This window comes from Ostrea edulis, chromosome 4, assembly GCF_947568905.1.
Source record: "Ostrea edulis chromosome 4, xbOstEdul1.1, whole genome shotgun sequence".
Lineage (NCBI taxonomy): Eukaryota > Metazoa > Mollusca > Bivalvia > Ostreida > Ostreidae > Ostrea > Ostrea edulis.
Window position 1 is genome coordinate 50094921 of NC_079167.1, and position 15846 is coordinate 50110766.

The window sequence follows — 15846 nt, forward strand, 5'->3', positions numbered from 1 at the left end:
GGCGCTACATACTGATGCTCAGGTTGTCACTTGCTCGTCGCTAAGGGATCTGGGGACCCAACGGGCTGTTAGCTTGCGCATACCTAAACGATCATGTAAGAAATGCTACCATGTGAAATGCCTGTGCCATTTCTTCCACCTGAATTCGCCTACCGGAGTATACCAGATCCCGAACCTTCGTTGGTGGCATCCAGACCTGGCTTCATCTTCTGAAGACGTTCTACCGCGTTTGAATTCCCCTACCCAGAATTGAACCTGAGCATAAGATGGTGCAGAAGACCCATAAACATCGGCTAATTCGCCGTGTATTTTCTTGTCTGTTTTACCTTTTAAATACAAGTACCGAATTATAGCACGGTACTCAACTTTAGATTGAAAGCATGCCTTTGCATCACTAGCCATGTTTGACATTCAATATCTTATTAAAGAATGACTCGATACGCGTGCAATTTTATACCCAGGTATAAAACATGCATTGAAACAAGGCTTGAAAATCGTGACCGTCTCGGTCAATCGGAAATGGGATAGGCTGGTTACTTATTGATATTGACGCAAGGTACACCGTGTACAACTCCACATTTGAGGGTGCGGAATAGTGACCTTAGGGGGTACGGAATTCGAAGCGTGTTTTACTAGATAAGTTGGCATATTTAGCTTTGTTACAGCTAAATAAAAGATAGATAAAGATAGAGATAAAAGTAGTCTTATACTAACAGACGACTGAACACAGTGATGTCCCCGCTTACTCTTACTCGTTTCCCACTTTGCAGTTCGTGCTAGAAATAGCCCCAAATGTGGGGTAGTATACGGTGAGGAAGGGGACCTCTTGGACTATCATCTCCTGCCCTCAGTTTGGGGCTGTAGAGGTGCCACTTTTCCGACCTCTCTAATGATTAAATATGGGGATATCAAATGAAATACAAAATTGATTAAGAGAAAGACAACAATGTATATATACGAAGCCATAGAACACTAAAGAGGGGGTAACGCGGCATTTGACCTCACCTAAAAGTTCTGAATTCTACATCACATAAGGTTGTAATTGAAGTCAATAGCAACTTAATCTTTGAAGAGAACACACAACGAGTATGGAGGCAAGATAGGGGAGCCCTAGGACTATCGTTTTCCACCCTCAGTATGGAGCTGCAGGGGTACCACCTGATGCCTCAAGAGGTTGGATCCACTTTTCAGACTTCGCTAATAATTGAATATGGGATGATTGAATGAAACAAAATTGATAAAGGGATTGAGAACAATGTAGTCAAACATATATACATGTACCCCATGGAAGGGCTTACATAGTTATTTAATTGCAAATGAGCTCACCTGAAAGTCCCAATTTTACATCATGTAGGGTCATAATGAAGGCAAACAACTCAATCTTTTAAGACTCTGTGAAAGGAGTATGCAAGAAAGGTAAAGGACCCCTAGGACTATCATTTTCCACCCTCAGTTTGGAGCTGTACGGGTACCACCTGGGGACTCCCGAGGGTGGGGTCACTTTCAGACATCTTTATTGATTGAATACGAGTAAGTCAAGAGTATGAAAACATCAAGACAAATAAAATTAGTCTGTTTAATTCTTTTCATAATATAAGTACAAGCATGGGTGTGTGGGTGATTAATAAAATAAAAATGATAAAGGGATAGAGAAAAATGAAGTCAACCATAAAGGACCCTATAAAGGAGTCACATAGCATGTGAGGGCAATTAAGCTCACCTGTAATGCCTATTTTAGGCCCCCCAAAAATATATGTTGGTTTCCACTTTCATCTAAAAAAATTTAAGGGTCGGTAGGTAGGTAGCATTTTATCTTATTTTTAATTTTTTTTTTCCATAGGTTGAATTATTTTATAATGATTCAGTATTCTACTATGTATAAAATATAGTGATTATCTAGTAATCAAATAAAAGTTATATGATGAATCAAAAAAGTTCTTCCACTGTACTGTAAACGAAAACTGTTTCTGCATGGGAAGTATGTGCATAATAAATAACTTAATAAGTCAATAAATATACTCTTGTTGTAGTGATGACATTCGCAAAATCTGTGAGAATGGAAAAAAATGTGTTAGGGTCGGCAGAAATTTTTAGGGTCAGTCAGGAAAGTGGAAACCAACATATTTTTTTTTTGGGCCTTACATCACATCGAATCAGAATGAAGGTTCAAAAGAATTTCATCTTTGAAGAGTCTGCAAAAGAAGTATGCAGGTAAGGCAGGGGACCCCTAGGACTATCATTTTCTGTCCTCAGTTTTGGGTTGTAGGGGTACCACCTGAGCCACTGATTGACTTGAGTGAAGTAGTTTAGGTCCTCCCTCCATAAATGTCTTCACACTTGAAGACATCAACCCAGGATCTTCATCCCCTGGCAGGCATTTTCACCTGTCAGTTCTAGCAGCTGGTCCATGGCACCAAATGTAACAGGAAGGAAGAAAATGCAACGGACCAGACCGGAATTTGAACCCAGGCCCCTATCAAACCTGGCTGACCACCACACACTGTATATAAATTTATTGGACGATTTTAGATTTGACATTTTGTAAGCAACAATTACAGAATGTACACACTCTTTTGAGAAAAAGAAAAAAAGATGTGCAATGTTCTTGTTTTTGTATCAAGGCTATTTCAAGGTCACTCTTTTCATGGCAAAAGACATCTGAATTCCATTACAGCAGATATACATGTAAATTGCTATTAATGCTTTCGATTGATTACAAATTTTTTCTTGATTTGCAGCATAATCACTATTTAAGAACATATTTCTATGAAACAGAACTAATGAACACTGAGAAGCTCAATAAAATATAAGATGGACCATATTTCTTCTGAAAGATTTTAGTATATCGATCATTATTTCTTTCATACTTCTGCTGCTTAGATTTTGGGAAGTCTTCATATGATAACACTAGTGTAATATGGTGATATAATGAGATATTAGAAAGTAGATCATATGAGATACAGAAAAATATTTTCTCCGTTTTTGCTTTCATTAGAGATTAGGGGTAGGACATTTAAAATGGCCCCAAGAGGGGGGGGGGGGGGGGTTAGCAAGTTCAAAATACCATGCAATTTTACTATACTCTTAATGTTGTCAGTAACGACTTTGACTTATCTTTTTTTCATGTGACTTTGTTCTTCTGGAGGCAAGGCATATTACTTTCAAATTTTTCAAAAGAGGAAATAATGTTATTATTTTACTGCACTGTTGATTCTGCTGTCAATGTCGAGCCCCCTATTCTGAGAATTGTGTTGTATTTACATGTCATTCAGTAACAGTTGGGACAACAAGGTTTTGCTAACAAATATAATACACATAATAAACCTAGCTTCTCTTTTATATGTTTACTGCTTATTCGCAGTGATGCATCTAACAAAGAACAAAGACAATGAGATACTTCCTTATCATTTAAGCAGAAGCATTCTAGACATAGGGAAGTCACAGAACTGTAGAGTTAAACCTATTTAATTGTCCTCTGGACAGCTGGCTCTCTGGTCTGACCTTGACCTAAGGTACCACTCAACCCATGCTCCATCATACACAGGCACAGTCTTCCCAAGAGTGGATGCTGCAAATGACAGAACACAAGCAGACACACCTACAAAATTAAAATGTAAACTTTTGTCCAGTATTTAAAAGAGCTAGTAAATATGCTTTTACCTATCAATTAAAAGCGACTGATTTATGAGAATGTGGATAGTGTTATTCATATGCGGTTCCAGTTTAAACATGATTTTCTGACCAAACTTGTACCAAAGGTTGGACTTTTTAGTTCTATATGTACTAGTGTTAAATTCAAAGCAAACTAGCATGGCGCCGTGCCATGCCCTTTTTAATTGCATCATGCCCTTTTTTCTCTATAAAATTTTAAAAATATTTGTTAATATAAACAATTGTTCTTTATTTCACAAGGTTGATTGAAAAGTTTAAAATCAATGTAGCATGTATTAACTTTTAAAGAGGCTAAATGATTATTCTATTACTATCATAGTATATGATACAATGAAAGTGCCCTGAAATTGTCTTGCAGCTACGAAAAGTGCCCTTTTGAACATGTGATATGTGTGCCCTCTCTAGATCTTAGATTTAACACTAATGTACAGTGCTCCCTCGATATATTGCCAAGTTTTGTTCAAGACAAATTTGGGCAATAAATCGGGGGTGGCAGTATAATGAATTACGGACAATTCAATGAACAGTCAAAGGTTTAATACCATAACATTATTTGGACCCCATTCTGTATAAACATTTAGATAATCTTGACTTTAATTCAGCAATTATTTGTAATTTACCTGACCACCTGAATACCTTGTCAAGACTCACACTTCACCCCACTGCTATCAAAGTACAGGTGTAATTACTGATGGGAGCTAGGTAATTGGCATTATTATCAAGAGTAAACCCTATAAAATTTGACCAATCAGTGACTTAAGGCGTTATGTGGGGTTGGCATTATAGCGGGGGTGTTAACATGGGAGGAAATCTGTTCTTCAGGATTTTCAGGCAATAAGTGGGGGTGGCATTATGATGAAGGACAGTATATAGAGGGAGCACTGTAATTCCAATCTTATCTAAATAGACTTTTTAAAGACACAACAACAATTCACAAAATGATTGTTACATTCAAAAACATTTAATATGACTTTGCTGAGATTCATAATCATTAATTTAAGAGGTCCTACACTATACCGATGCTCTATGACATCAAATGAAAATTGCAGATAAAGTGTATAATAAAGCTGGGAGAAAAGTTCTATGACAGTAATATAAATGCTGGAATATATGATATGGACAAATGATATTCCAAGATGAGAGTTATCAAATCATTGCTGAGGGTTTTACATTGTTAATTAATACAAATCTGATAGAGTTTGACTCACAAGTCAGAGAAATTGAAAATATCTTTATGAGACTGTATATGGACAAGAGTGGAAACTGGAAACAAGAGGCCCATGGGCCACACTACTCACCTGAGTCACCATGGCCCTGCTTGTGCTTTTTATACTTCATTTATATGGACAAAATGTACATGATACTCACTCGTAAATTACATAGGATTTGAATTCAAAACGATAATATTTTCAAAGTAATGCTGCAGAAAACTTTGGAATATATTCCTTAGATATGTATCTATCCAATTGATGATCAATTGTTTCTTTTCGTCTGACAGTTTCAGCCTATTTTGAATGAGGAAATGTCACGCTTATGTGAAAATCAGTGACATAACTTACCTGATCCACATGAAGCCACAAGAGGCTGTTCCAGGTCTATTCCAGCTGACAAAAATACTTTCTTTAGCTCATCAGAGGATTTCAGGGTTCCTGTGTTCTTATCAATCACTGTTCCGTATGGAATATTTTTGGCAAGAGGGATATGTCCTGGTTTAATCTCTGTAATAAGATACATTTGAATTCAGTTTTACAATAATTGATATAATATAAATTATAACAATTTCAACTGTAACAATTTACAATACCAGGTCTGGGTTCAGGACCTGTTCCATGAAATCTTCCAGCAGATCTTGCATCAACAATTTGGAAAGTCTTCGTAACTAAATTTTTTTCAACATCTTCAAAACTCTTCACCAACTCTGTCCTCAACTTTGGGTGAAAAGTTTCTTTCTCCATGCTTTCTATGGTATCAGTTATTGGATATCCATCTTCACACCATTTCTTTAAACCTCCATTGAGTACTGACACTTGTTCATGTCCAAATACATGAAACATCCACCAAGCTCTCTGTGCCGAGAAAAAACCATAACTATCTGAAGCATCATATACAACGACATGAGTGTCATTGCTTATTCCTATGTCACTAACATATGCAGCAAACTCCTGTGGCGTTGGCAACATATGTTCATATTTCGAGGTGTGGTCAGAACAGTCCACAACGCTGAAGAACTGAGCTCCAGGAATGTGTTTCTCTTTATATTCCCCATATGCATCCCTGTTAGCTTTTGGGAGATGAAAAGTTGAATCAAGTATTCTCAGTTTGGAGGAATAAGTATTTGAATTTGAAATACAATTCCAAAGCCATTTAGTAGAAACAAGAGATTGGAAACGACTCATATTGTACAGAATATGTCTATAGCTGCTCCTTCAAACCAGCCGCCGGAACTGGTGAAGGATTAATCTGGTGACCTGAATGAAAACTGTAAAATAAAATAAAGTGTTCTTAAAATGCCTAGTGTGGGCTACTGAGCTAAACTGTTATAGTGTTATTTCTTGCTACGATGTCAATAGACAACCTTGTAGACACTATCAGAAACATCTGTGACTATTTGTAAACAACCCTTGTAGCATTAAAAATATACTGGAAATTCGTTATGATGTAAATATCAATATTAAACTTACACTCACAATGACCAATAATAAAATTATTAAAGTTATTGTTATCAACTTAGTTATTTGTCCTTGTTTTCTATATTGCGAAAATGAATTATTGATGTAAGGGGTGCTTTTGTTGTCATGATAAAGATGGCCGACGAGGAGGAACAGGAACCAAATGAAACGTCAGATAATGCTGAATTCCAATCTGAACGCTCGGTCAGACAAGCTAAGAAGAACGCAAGACTAACTCAGATGATCCTGAAAAATGAGAGAAATGCCACTACAAGACTTGTATGCCAATAGTTTATTATCTCTTTTTGTTTAAATTTGGAACAGATTATGACATTGTGATAAAATTGCGAATACCTGAGCTAAGTATCCTGGATTTAAAGTTAATACAGGGCGATTTCCATATATTACGATGGATTAAATTAATTCTTATTCACTAAGAACATAACAAAAAAATAAAAATTCAATATGCAAACCCTGCTAGGTAATATTGGTGACAGATTGATAAGGGGAGGGGAGTTCAGGCATTCTTAAAGAAGAATGTATGTCCGTTCGCCCTAAAACGCGTTCACCCATGGTCCGTTCGCACTATTTTTATGTTGAATATAGATCTATAAAACAAAATTTTTTTTGAAGAATTTTTCTGTACATTGCATCACAGTATAGAAGAAAAATACGTTCATATTAAAGACTACTCTCATTGAGATTCGTCGAGGCTGGATATTTGGACTGACGCCTCTTCCGAATCTCAGACCAGTGTCACATAAAGTGATTCGGGAAATCTTGCCTGAACTTCGGCCGCTTGTTGCGATTAAAATGGGTTAAATTGAATTTCTTGTCCGCTTCAACTTTTCGCCTTAGACATCCTATTAACTCCCTATATCACAATGAAACATGCATTTCTTACCTTTACAAGGTGTAAATCCCACAGTAATTCAAGTTGGCTATTTTCGAAGCCATTGCAAATGTCCACCATTTCATATTTTACCTTCTCAACACTGAAGAGTTCCGATAGTTTAGGACGCCTTCAAATATATTGATTAAATATTACACAGTTTTCTTTTTATTGCTTTTAATTTTTATGCTTAAATGCTTTGTACAAAGTAATTGTCAACCAGTAAGTTCTGTATTTTCAATCATAGTACAAATTGTCATGAAGTAGTATATCGGAACTCTCCAGTGTTGAGAAGGTAAAATATGAAATGGTGGCCGTTTGCAATGGCTTCGAAAATAGCCAACTTGAATTACTGTGGGATTTACACCTTGTAAAGGTAAGAAATGCATGTTTCATTGTGATAGGGAGTTAATAGGATGTCTAAGGCGAAAAGTTGAAGCGGACAAGAAATTCAATTTAACCCATTTTAATTTAATCGCAACAAGCAGCCAAAGTTCAGGCAAGATTTCCCAAATCACTTTATGTGACACTGGTCTGAGATTCGGAAGAGGCGTCAGTCCAAATATCCAGCCTCGACGAATCTCACTGAGATTAATTAAAGACCTGTCCTGGTAAAGTAAAGACCTGACCGACATAAATTTGGTCTGAAACTAGCCACATTTTAAACTTTTATCTTAGATTTCTAAAAATAAACCATCTCCTTATATATCACTTTTGAGAGAAAGGATTGGTTTGGGTATAAATATTCTTCAAAATAAAATCGGTGCTCATCTCTGTAATGGGCCTATCAACGTCTCTGTTTCTTTAATACACGTATCAACACTTTGCTGTGAGTTACGTCCCTTTGCGGGGTCAGCCAAAGGTCAATCGGTGAAAAACCAAGTTTTCCTTCTCTACCTTACCAAGATGTTATTACTTTGAATTCTAGCCATTTACCAAGTTTTCATACAAGTTAATGGGTTGCCCCAATCTGGGGCATTATTGTAGTTGACTGCAATTGATGGGAAAATAACAGATGTCAAAGTTACAGTTAGGAAAATTACAAAGGCCAACGTAGGGAAATACGATTTTTATCCGGGAGATGGCGGACAAGGGACGTAACTTTCGTGAAGTGTTGATACGTGTATTGTTTTCAAAACAGCGGGAATCGTTAAAAAACGAAGGTATTACCTATTGACAGTATTAAATCTCCAACAATTAAACCAATTGCGTCAAATAAACATTAAAATCAGAATTAAAATTTAGCCAATTTATTCAATTGAACAGAAATAAAAATTGGTTTCGGTATTGGCTATTGCCAAAACATAAATTAGAAAGAAAAAGAAATGACAAAAAGAACGTTTTACATAGTCTATATACGATAGGGCAAATGTGATATATAGGGCAAACAAGAATGATGGCGAACGGACTCGTGCGAACAGGTAGATATGGCGAATGGACCCAATAGCCTCGAAGAATGTAAAATATACAAGTGACTCTCCGTGGCTCGAACTTTGAGAGATTGAAGCTGCAGGGATAAAATCCTGATATTGAGAGATCGAAGCTGCAGGGATAAAATCCTGATATTGAGAGATCGAAGCTGCAGGGATAAAATCCTGATATAATGAAATCAAGCAAACAGAAGATGATCCATTACATAAACATTAAACAAAGGTGTATAGTATCACCAAGAGATGCACCGCAGAGAACAAATCTAAATGTAGTCAAAATGTGACAGAAATTGCCCCCAGTTGACATATACCAGTGCAATACAAAGTTTTTCAGTATGTAAAGTAATTATAAATGTTATGCAGATGATAGCTTACAAAAAGATGAGCACAGTATCTTAATGATTATATTAAAAAAACTGATTTAACAGAATATCAAACTTATAGTATACATATATTAAATGAAGTAAAAACTGAATTATTATTTTCTATTTAAGGTTTCAGGAATACTGAAAAAATCAGCAAATGAAAGGACAACAGAGGAATTGGAAATATTGGCCAAGTCCCCTGAACTGACAAGTAGATTACAAAAGTTAGCCAACAAAAGGGATGCAGCAAAATCAAGACATCTTGAGGTATTGTAAAAATTTCATATAAAAATATGCAAAAATTGTGTGAAATAGGAATTTATTTGCAAATATGTATACACATTTATGAATTTTTTGTCACAAAATTAATTTTTAAATTAAAAATAAGGACCTAAAACATTATTTTGATTTTTGAGCAGCAAACTAATTTTGCTGCTAGTATTAAACACAGTTTCAGTCAAATGTATGGTTTTATACCGAAGTAGAATATATCCACAAGAAATAAAATTAAATTCTATGTGAATAGTAAACATGCATTCCTATAAGTAAGAAGAGTAGTATTGAATATATAGAGTTATAATGAATCTTTGGAGGTTCAATATAACCATGTTTTACTGTATTTGAAGTAAACTGTTTATTAAAGGTCGAGGATCCAGAGCTTGAGTTACAATACAAGTGCCAACAACTTGCTGAAGCGATTCAAAACTCAAGTAGTGTAGTAGTGTACACAGGTGCCGGAATAAGCACTGTAAGGAATGTTTATGTTTTAGTACATTATCAAAATTTATTAAACATTTCTGTTTTATAATATTTGTGTAAATTAAAGCATCTAGACTGATCCATGAGATTGTCATGACAATGCTAGTCATTTTTCAAGTTATAACAGCAGCAATGACAATTTTCACTTTTGAGTGAAAATTTGTGTATGAACTAAACGTTATACTTCTTTTAGCTCAAGTGAGCTTTTCTTATCGCCTGCTGTCCATCGTCTGTCTGTAAACTTTTCACATTTTCTACTTCTTCTCCAGAATCACTGGGCCAATTTTAACCAAACTTGGCCAAAAGCATCCTTGGGTTAAGGGCTTTTAAGTTCATTCAAATGAAGGGCCATGCCCCCTTCAAAGGGGATATACATAATTACAAAAATGCAAAAATAGGGTGGGGTCATTTAAAAATCTTCTCAAGAACCACTGAGCCAGAAGAGCTGAAATTTACATGAAAGCTTCCTGACATAGTGCAGATTCAAGTTTGTTAACGTCATGACCTCCGTGGGTAGGATGGGACCACAATAGAGGATCAGAGTTTTACCTGGGAATAATAATACATGCATATATTCAAAATCTTTAAAAAAAATCTTCTCAAAAACCACTGGGCTAGGAAAGTAGAAATTTAAATTAAAGTTTCCTGACATGGTGCAGATTCAAGTTTGTAAAAATCATGGCCTCCAGGGATAGGTTGGGGCCACAATAGGGATCAAAGTTTTACATGTGAATATATAGGTAATTTAATTTAAAATCTTTAAATATGGGCCAAGGATACTCAGGTGAGCAATGGGCCTCTTGTTAAAATTTGAATTCACAATTTCTGTCTGATATGCAGTTTATTCACTAAAATGTAAAGAAGTAGGGTGATTGTTGCCAATCTTGACCTTTGAAAATCAAAGGATTACAAAAGTTAAAGGGATCTGTATTATCTGTTTATTCTACTTAGTATAGTATAAATATGAAATAGGGAATATTCACATTTTTGCAATAATGTAGATAATGATGACTTTCTTTAACAGTCTTTTGAATATCTGAGATAGTACATATTACATGTAGTTTACTGTCACAGTTTTGAGGTTTGATATGTAAAATGAATAAATTAAAAATAATATATGTAAAAATAATATTTCTTGGAAAAAACTGTTCAAAAGCTAGTGAAGAAATTTATAGCATTCTGAGAAATAATTAATTATATTTGAAATTCATTGACTACTACATATTAAATACTCATTAGTTGTATTTGTTGTGCATTCTGCACTTACTTTAAAGTATAGAGTTCAATGTTCAGAACTACTGACTTAACATTTTTAGCATTTTCAAGGGCAGATATGATAGTTATTGTACTTTGTTCTTTATGCATTACAACAACAGGCTGCCTCCATTCCTGATTATCGAGGACCAAATGGAGTGTGGACATTGTTGCAGAAAGGACAACAACCTGAGTTTGATATTATTTAAATTTCATTATGGTTTTCGGTTATCACATGTTAAATATTTTGGAATTAAACACCCTCTTTGTCAGTGTTGTCAGATTATGGAATCTTAATGTCTGTCTGTTTTGCAGAGCCCAAGATTTAAGTGATGCAGAGCCTACAATAACACATATGTGCATTAGCCAGCTTTACAGAAAAGGACATGTATGTAGTACAGCATTTCAGAAAAAAAAAAAATCTGTTTGATTGCTGGTTTTTTAATAGTTTATTTCCTTCATATCTGATATTGAACTTATATGAAGTGACATGAGTACAGAATTTATTCCTTTTATTTTGTCCATGATTCCAGGTGAAGCATGTGGTCTCTCAGAACTGTGATGGTCTTCATCTGAGGAGTGGATTTCCAAGGAAATACTTATCAGAGGTTCATGGCAACATGTACATTGAGGTTTGTACTGTTTTGTTCCGGCCAGTTCACTCCTGGTCTCTGATAATCCAGCTGATTTCTCATCATTAAGTGAAAACTTTTCTTGGAAATGTAGATGCAGACTATACAATCTTTGCTGTTGTTGATAGATATGTATCTGCTATGAGCTATTCTGCTGATACTCCATCTGGCCCAACTAATTTTCTTTTATTAAATGACATGATGGCTACAATATTCTCTTTCATGTATGTTTGATTGACAGTCATGACTTAATAAGTTTATACTACTGCAGACAAGGCAATCTTTGTATAACATGGAAATTAAAAGTATGTTTGATATCATATTGATAAGCATATGAAATCTTTTTGATCTGGTATTTACAATATTCTTTTTTCTAGGTGTGCAGTCACTGTAAACCTCAGGTAGAGTATATTCGATTATTTGATGTGACAGAAAAGACAGGAGTTCGTCGTCACAGCACTGACAGATCGTGTCACATTTGTGGAAAGCCACTGAGAGATACCATTGTACACTTTGGTGAGAAGGGTGGGCTGAAATCTCCATATAGGTGGAAGGAGGCAGCAAAAGCCGCAAACAACTGTGATATCATTCTCTGTTTGGGAACCAGTTTAAAGGTACACATTATTGGAAAGTCAGACGTTGATTTGTTAATTTTGTATTGTTCATTTTGTAGTCTTTTGGAACCCAGGTCTGCATTCAGTTGTAGATTAAAAAAAAATACATCACTTCTTATCTTTGAAGAATAAACCTAGAGGAAAAATTGTAGGCATTATTGATCCAAATGTCATTGTATTTTCCTGTTTTAGATATTAAAGAAGTATCCATGCTTGTGGTGTATGGACAGAAGACTTCACAAACGACCTAAATTGTACATTGTCAACCTACAATGGACCCCCAAAGATGACACAGCTACTTTGAAGATAAATGGTATGATTGTAGAAAATTATGGTCTGATATCATACTCAGCATTGTAAATGCTAAATGGAACTTGAAATAAATATTGAGATTTCACATATTTACAGGCCGCTGTGATGATGTTATGAGGAGAGTTTTTGAAATACTTAGGATACCAATACCCTTATATAAAAGGTAATTAAGAAGTCATGCTTTCTGATGGTTAGAAGTATTCTGTGACATGAATTTTCCATGAGTGATATTAATTAAACAGTGAAGTGAGGTTATGTTGTCATTATTGGGGATATGACAGTCACCTGTACTGCAGGAAAATCAAGTGTCTAGGGTCATGCAAATGTTTTCTTCCATGCTAGCGAGAGTCATCTCCCTCAATCATGACACCAACTGAACGATTTTAGGTCTATAATAGATGTTAGGTCTATAATGAATGTATTTCCAACCACGTTATGTAAAGTGAGAACACTAAATTGAACAAAAATGACAGGCTGTAACTTAATTTTTCGATTGGCAGAAAAGTGTGAAATTTGTTACTTTTGATTTCTTGTGACAATTCACCGAAAAATATTTAAGAAATTTACAGTTAGCTTTTTTTTGGCTGACAAGGACAAACAAACATCTTGAATCAAGAAAACTTGAATGTTTCTGCAGTTGACCTGAATGTTTACTTTCTTAATGATGGAAGATGGTAGCGTACCTTAGATTCAGTGTAACCGGTCGATTCCATGTTTGTGTTGTATTATAAAATTTTCCTGTATTTTCAGAGAAGATGACCCAATATTCACTCTCTGTTCTGCTCTAAGGAAAACTGAAAGACTTTCAACATCCAAGAAAATACTCAAAATACCAAATACTCTTCATAAAAGAAAAAGTAAGAGACATCATAAAGAAGTCAATGTACTTGATTTGCCTAAGGAGGAACCTCTAAAACAAGGAGAGCCAAGTGACTCTGTGAAATGTTCAGTTGGGAACACTGTCCCTGTTCAAATTCCTATTTCCCCTGCAGCTACAGAAACCAGACAACCCCTATTATTAAACCCTAATGGTTCATTGTTCTCTCCTCCTCCTTCTTCTTTGATGAATGGAACCAGTCAACTACCATTCATGCACCAATTTTTAAATCTGAATGCATTAATTCTTGCCAGAAACATTCAACAGATGTCCAGTCAGTTACTGAACAATGCTTGTGAGAAGTGCGAGTTGAGACGAGATCCAAACTGTCAATGTGCTATGACTTTGCCTCAGGGACTAGGGATGCCACGTCTTTCAGGGTTGCCTCCATTTCTTCCATTCCTGCCACAACCATCTTTACTGGATTACTCCAGGATGAGCATGCCAAGCTTACCCCCTCTGTGGCATCCAACTTCTCAGGGAATGTTTCAATATCCCACTAGCACAGCTACAAACAGTGTGCTCTCTGTGCTTAATGACCATTGCTACCTCAACAAAGCTCAGATGCAAAAACTGTCTCCTAAGAGTCACGTATCCTTTGTACCTGTCTCACAACAGCAGTCACCCAAACAAAACAAAGTAAACCAAACTAAGTCTTCCGATAACAAGAAATCAAATAACAGGACAAAGGTGGAATCTCATTTGTCTTCCCCAAAAGATGATAGACTTCATGCTACCTCTGTAAAATTTTCCTTAGAAAGTCCCGCTGAACAAGACTGTCATCGTTTGAATGTGTCTGACCCTGGCATCCAAATACAGAACAATCATGTCAAAGAGGAAAAGCAGGAACTGTCAGTAGACACGCACAGCATTAATGAAACCAAATCACGATCTGCAATAGCGAAAGACAACTTGACCTTGGGAAGATCTGTTTCTGAACAGTTTATCTGTGATAAAACAGAGGACGATGACCAAGCAGTCCCAAGTAGAAAACGCAAAATGGTTAGGAGCACCTCTGTACCAGGTTGGTTTGGAAAGGGGCTGAATCTGAAAAAGAAAAGAAGAATTTGAGAAATATAGTGTTTGTAGTGGAGATTTTAGAATTTTTTTGCTTTTTTTTTCTTAAAAGTTTTGTAATTTTTGTTTCTATACAATGTTATTTTATGCTGGTGCAATACTACTTTCCTCTTCAAAACAAAGTGTTGTTTGCTGATCATATTGGGTAATCTGAATATTCACTACATGATCTCATAATACTTGTATACAGATATACAGTAGTAGTGTTAATTACATGTAAATGAGAGCCTGTTGAGAGGATATTTATTTCATTTTGTATGCATGCCTATATTTTTGGATGTTTTCTTGTTGTACTTAAAACACCTATACTGAAGATGTCGAAGGGTTCAGATCGTATTGGTGTTTCTAAATTTGCAGATGTACTTTTTTTGAAGGACAGAATCTTGAGATGGATTTAGTATCTCCATTCTCGTCAGATTTATGTAACGGGTAAATGGTTACTGAATTTTTCTCTCCAAGGGCACACAAATACATGTAGATTAAAAAAAGTTCAGATATATTTTTACAAACCCATCTAGGACTCTTCTAATAATGGTGGGTGCATTCAGATCATTCCGATATGCACTGTATTTAGTTGCAAAGTGCCAAAACATATCATACTTCTTTAGTCGCCTACAGATTCAGGCAGACACATTGAGATATTTTGGTAAGTGGCTGTCTAACTGTGCGTGTGGTTTTAGTTACATTTTAATAGTAAAAAACCTGCAGGTAACAGGTTGTACCTTAGAATGCAAGTTTATATGTAAGAGCAAAATAAATGATTTGAAAATGACATTTAGATAAAACTGGAAAATAATGCATATGCAACTATTTCATGTTCATTGTAACACGAATTGGTGCAAAAATGATGCATGAACAAGGCGATGATGTACACTGTACCTTGCAACTGGCCAGTAGAACAATTTGTATTTTGTCTTTTTTATTTCACTTTGTAATGTTGAATGATGATTTTATATTATTTTGTTTTTATGGTTTGTAACGGGTGACAGATAACACAAGTCATTTATAATTAATAAGTTTTGTTGACGTCTGATTTTGGAATAGAAATAAAACCTGAAAATGGAACAGAAAGGAATATTTGGTGTATATTTGTTTTGGGGATTCTTAGCTCTGTGTAATTGAAGTCCAGATAACAAATTACAAGTTCAGTACAATTAGTTTAATAAAGACACCATTTAGGACCATCGTCGCAAACCACGGTTTTGAGTCCACTCGATGATGGAGAGAATCGATGAGAAGCACCCACGATGATTTAGAACTTGCCACTCCATAAGTTTGTTTAAAGTCGTTATC

At 35.5% G+C, this 15846-nt stretch overlaps 2 protein-coding genes across 2 annotated transcripts; one reads left to right on the forward strand and one right to left on the reverse strand.

The window, feature by feature from the left end:
* Nucleotides 1-1562: 1562 nt before the first annotated feature.
* LOC125671416 (3-mercaptopyruvate sulfurtransferase-like) lies at nt 1563-6306 on the reverse strand. Its single transcript, XM_048907149.2, has 3 exons — nt 5477-6306; nt 5232-5390; nt 1563-3598 (listed from the first exon to the last, which is right to left on the reverse strand). Exons 1-3 carry the CDS (start codon nt 6066-6068, stop codon nt 3465-3467), a joined length of 885 nt encoding a protein of 294 aa, XP_048763106.2. The 5' UTR covers nt 6069-6306; the 3' UTR covers nt 1563-3464.
* A 149-nt stretch (nt 6307-6455) lies between these two features.
* On the forward strand, nt 6456-15628 carry LOC125670769 (uncharacterized). The gene is made up of 10 exons (XM_048906133.2): nt 6456-6620; nt 9158-9295; nt 9672-9776; nt 11164-11234; nt 11357-11429; nt 11575-11673; nt 12051-12287; nt 12480-12600; nt 12696-12762; nt 13350-15628. The coding sequence occupies exons 1-10, from the start codon at nt 6468-6470 to the stop codon at nt 14545-14547; spliced, it is 2262 nt and encodes a 753-aa protein (XP_048762090.1). The 5' UTR covers nt 6456-6467; the 3' UTR covers nt 14548-15628.
* The last annotated feature ends 218 nt before the right edge of the window (nt 15629-15846 follow it).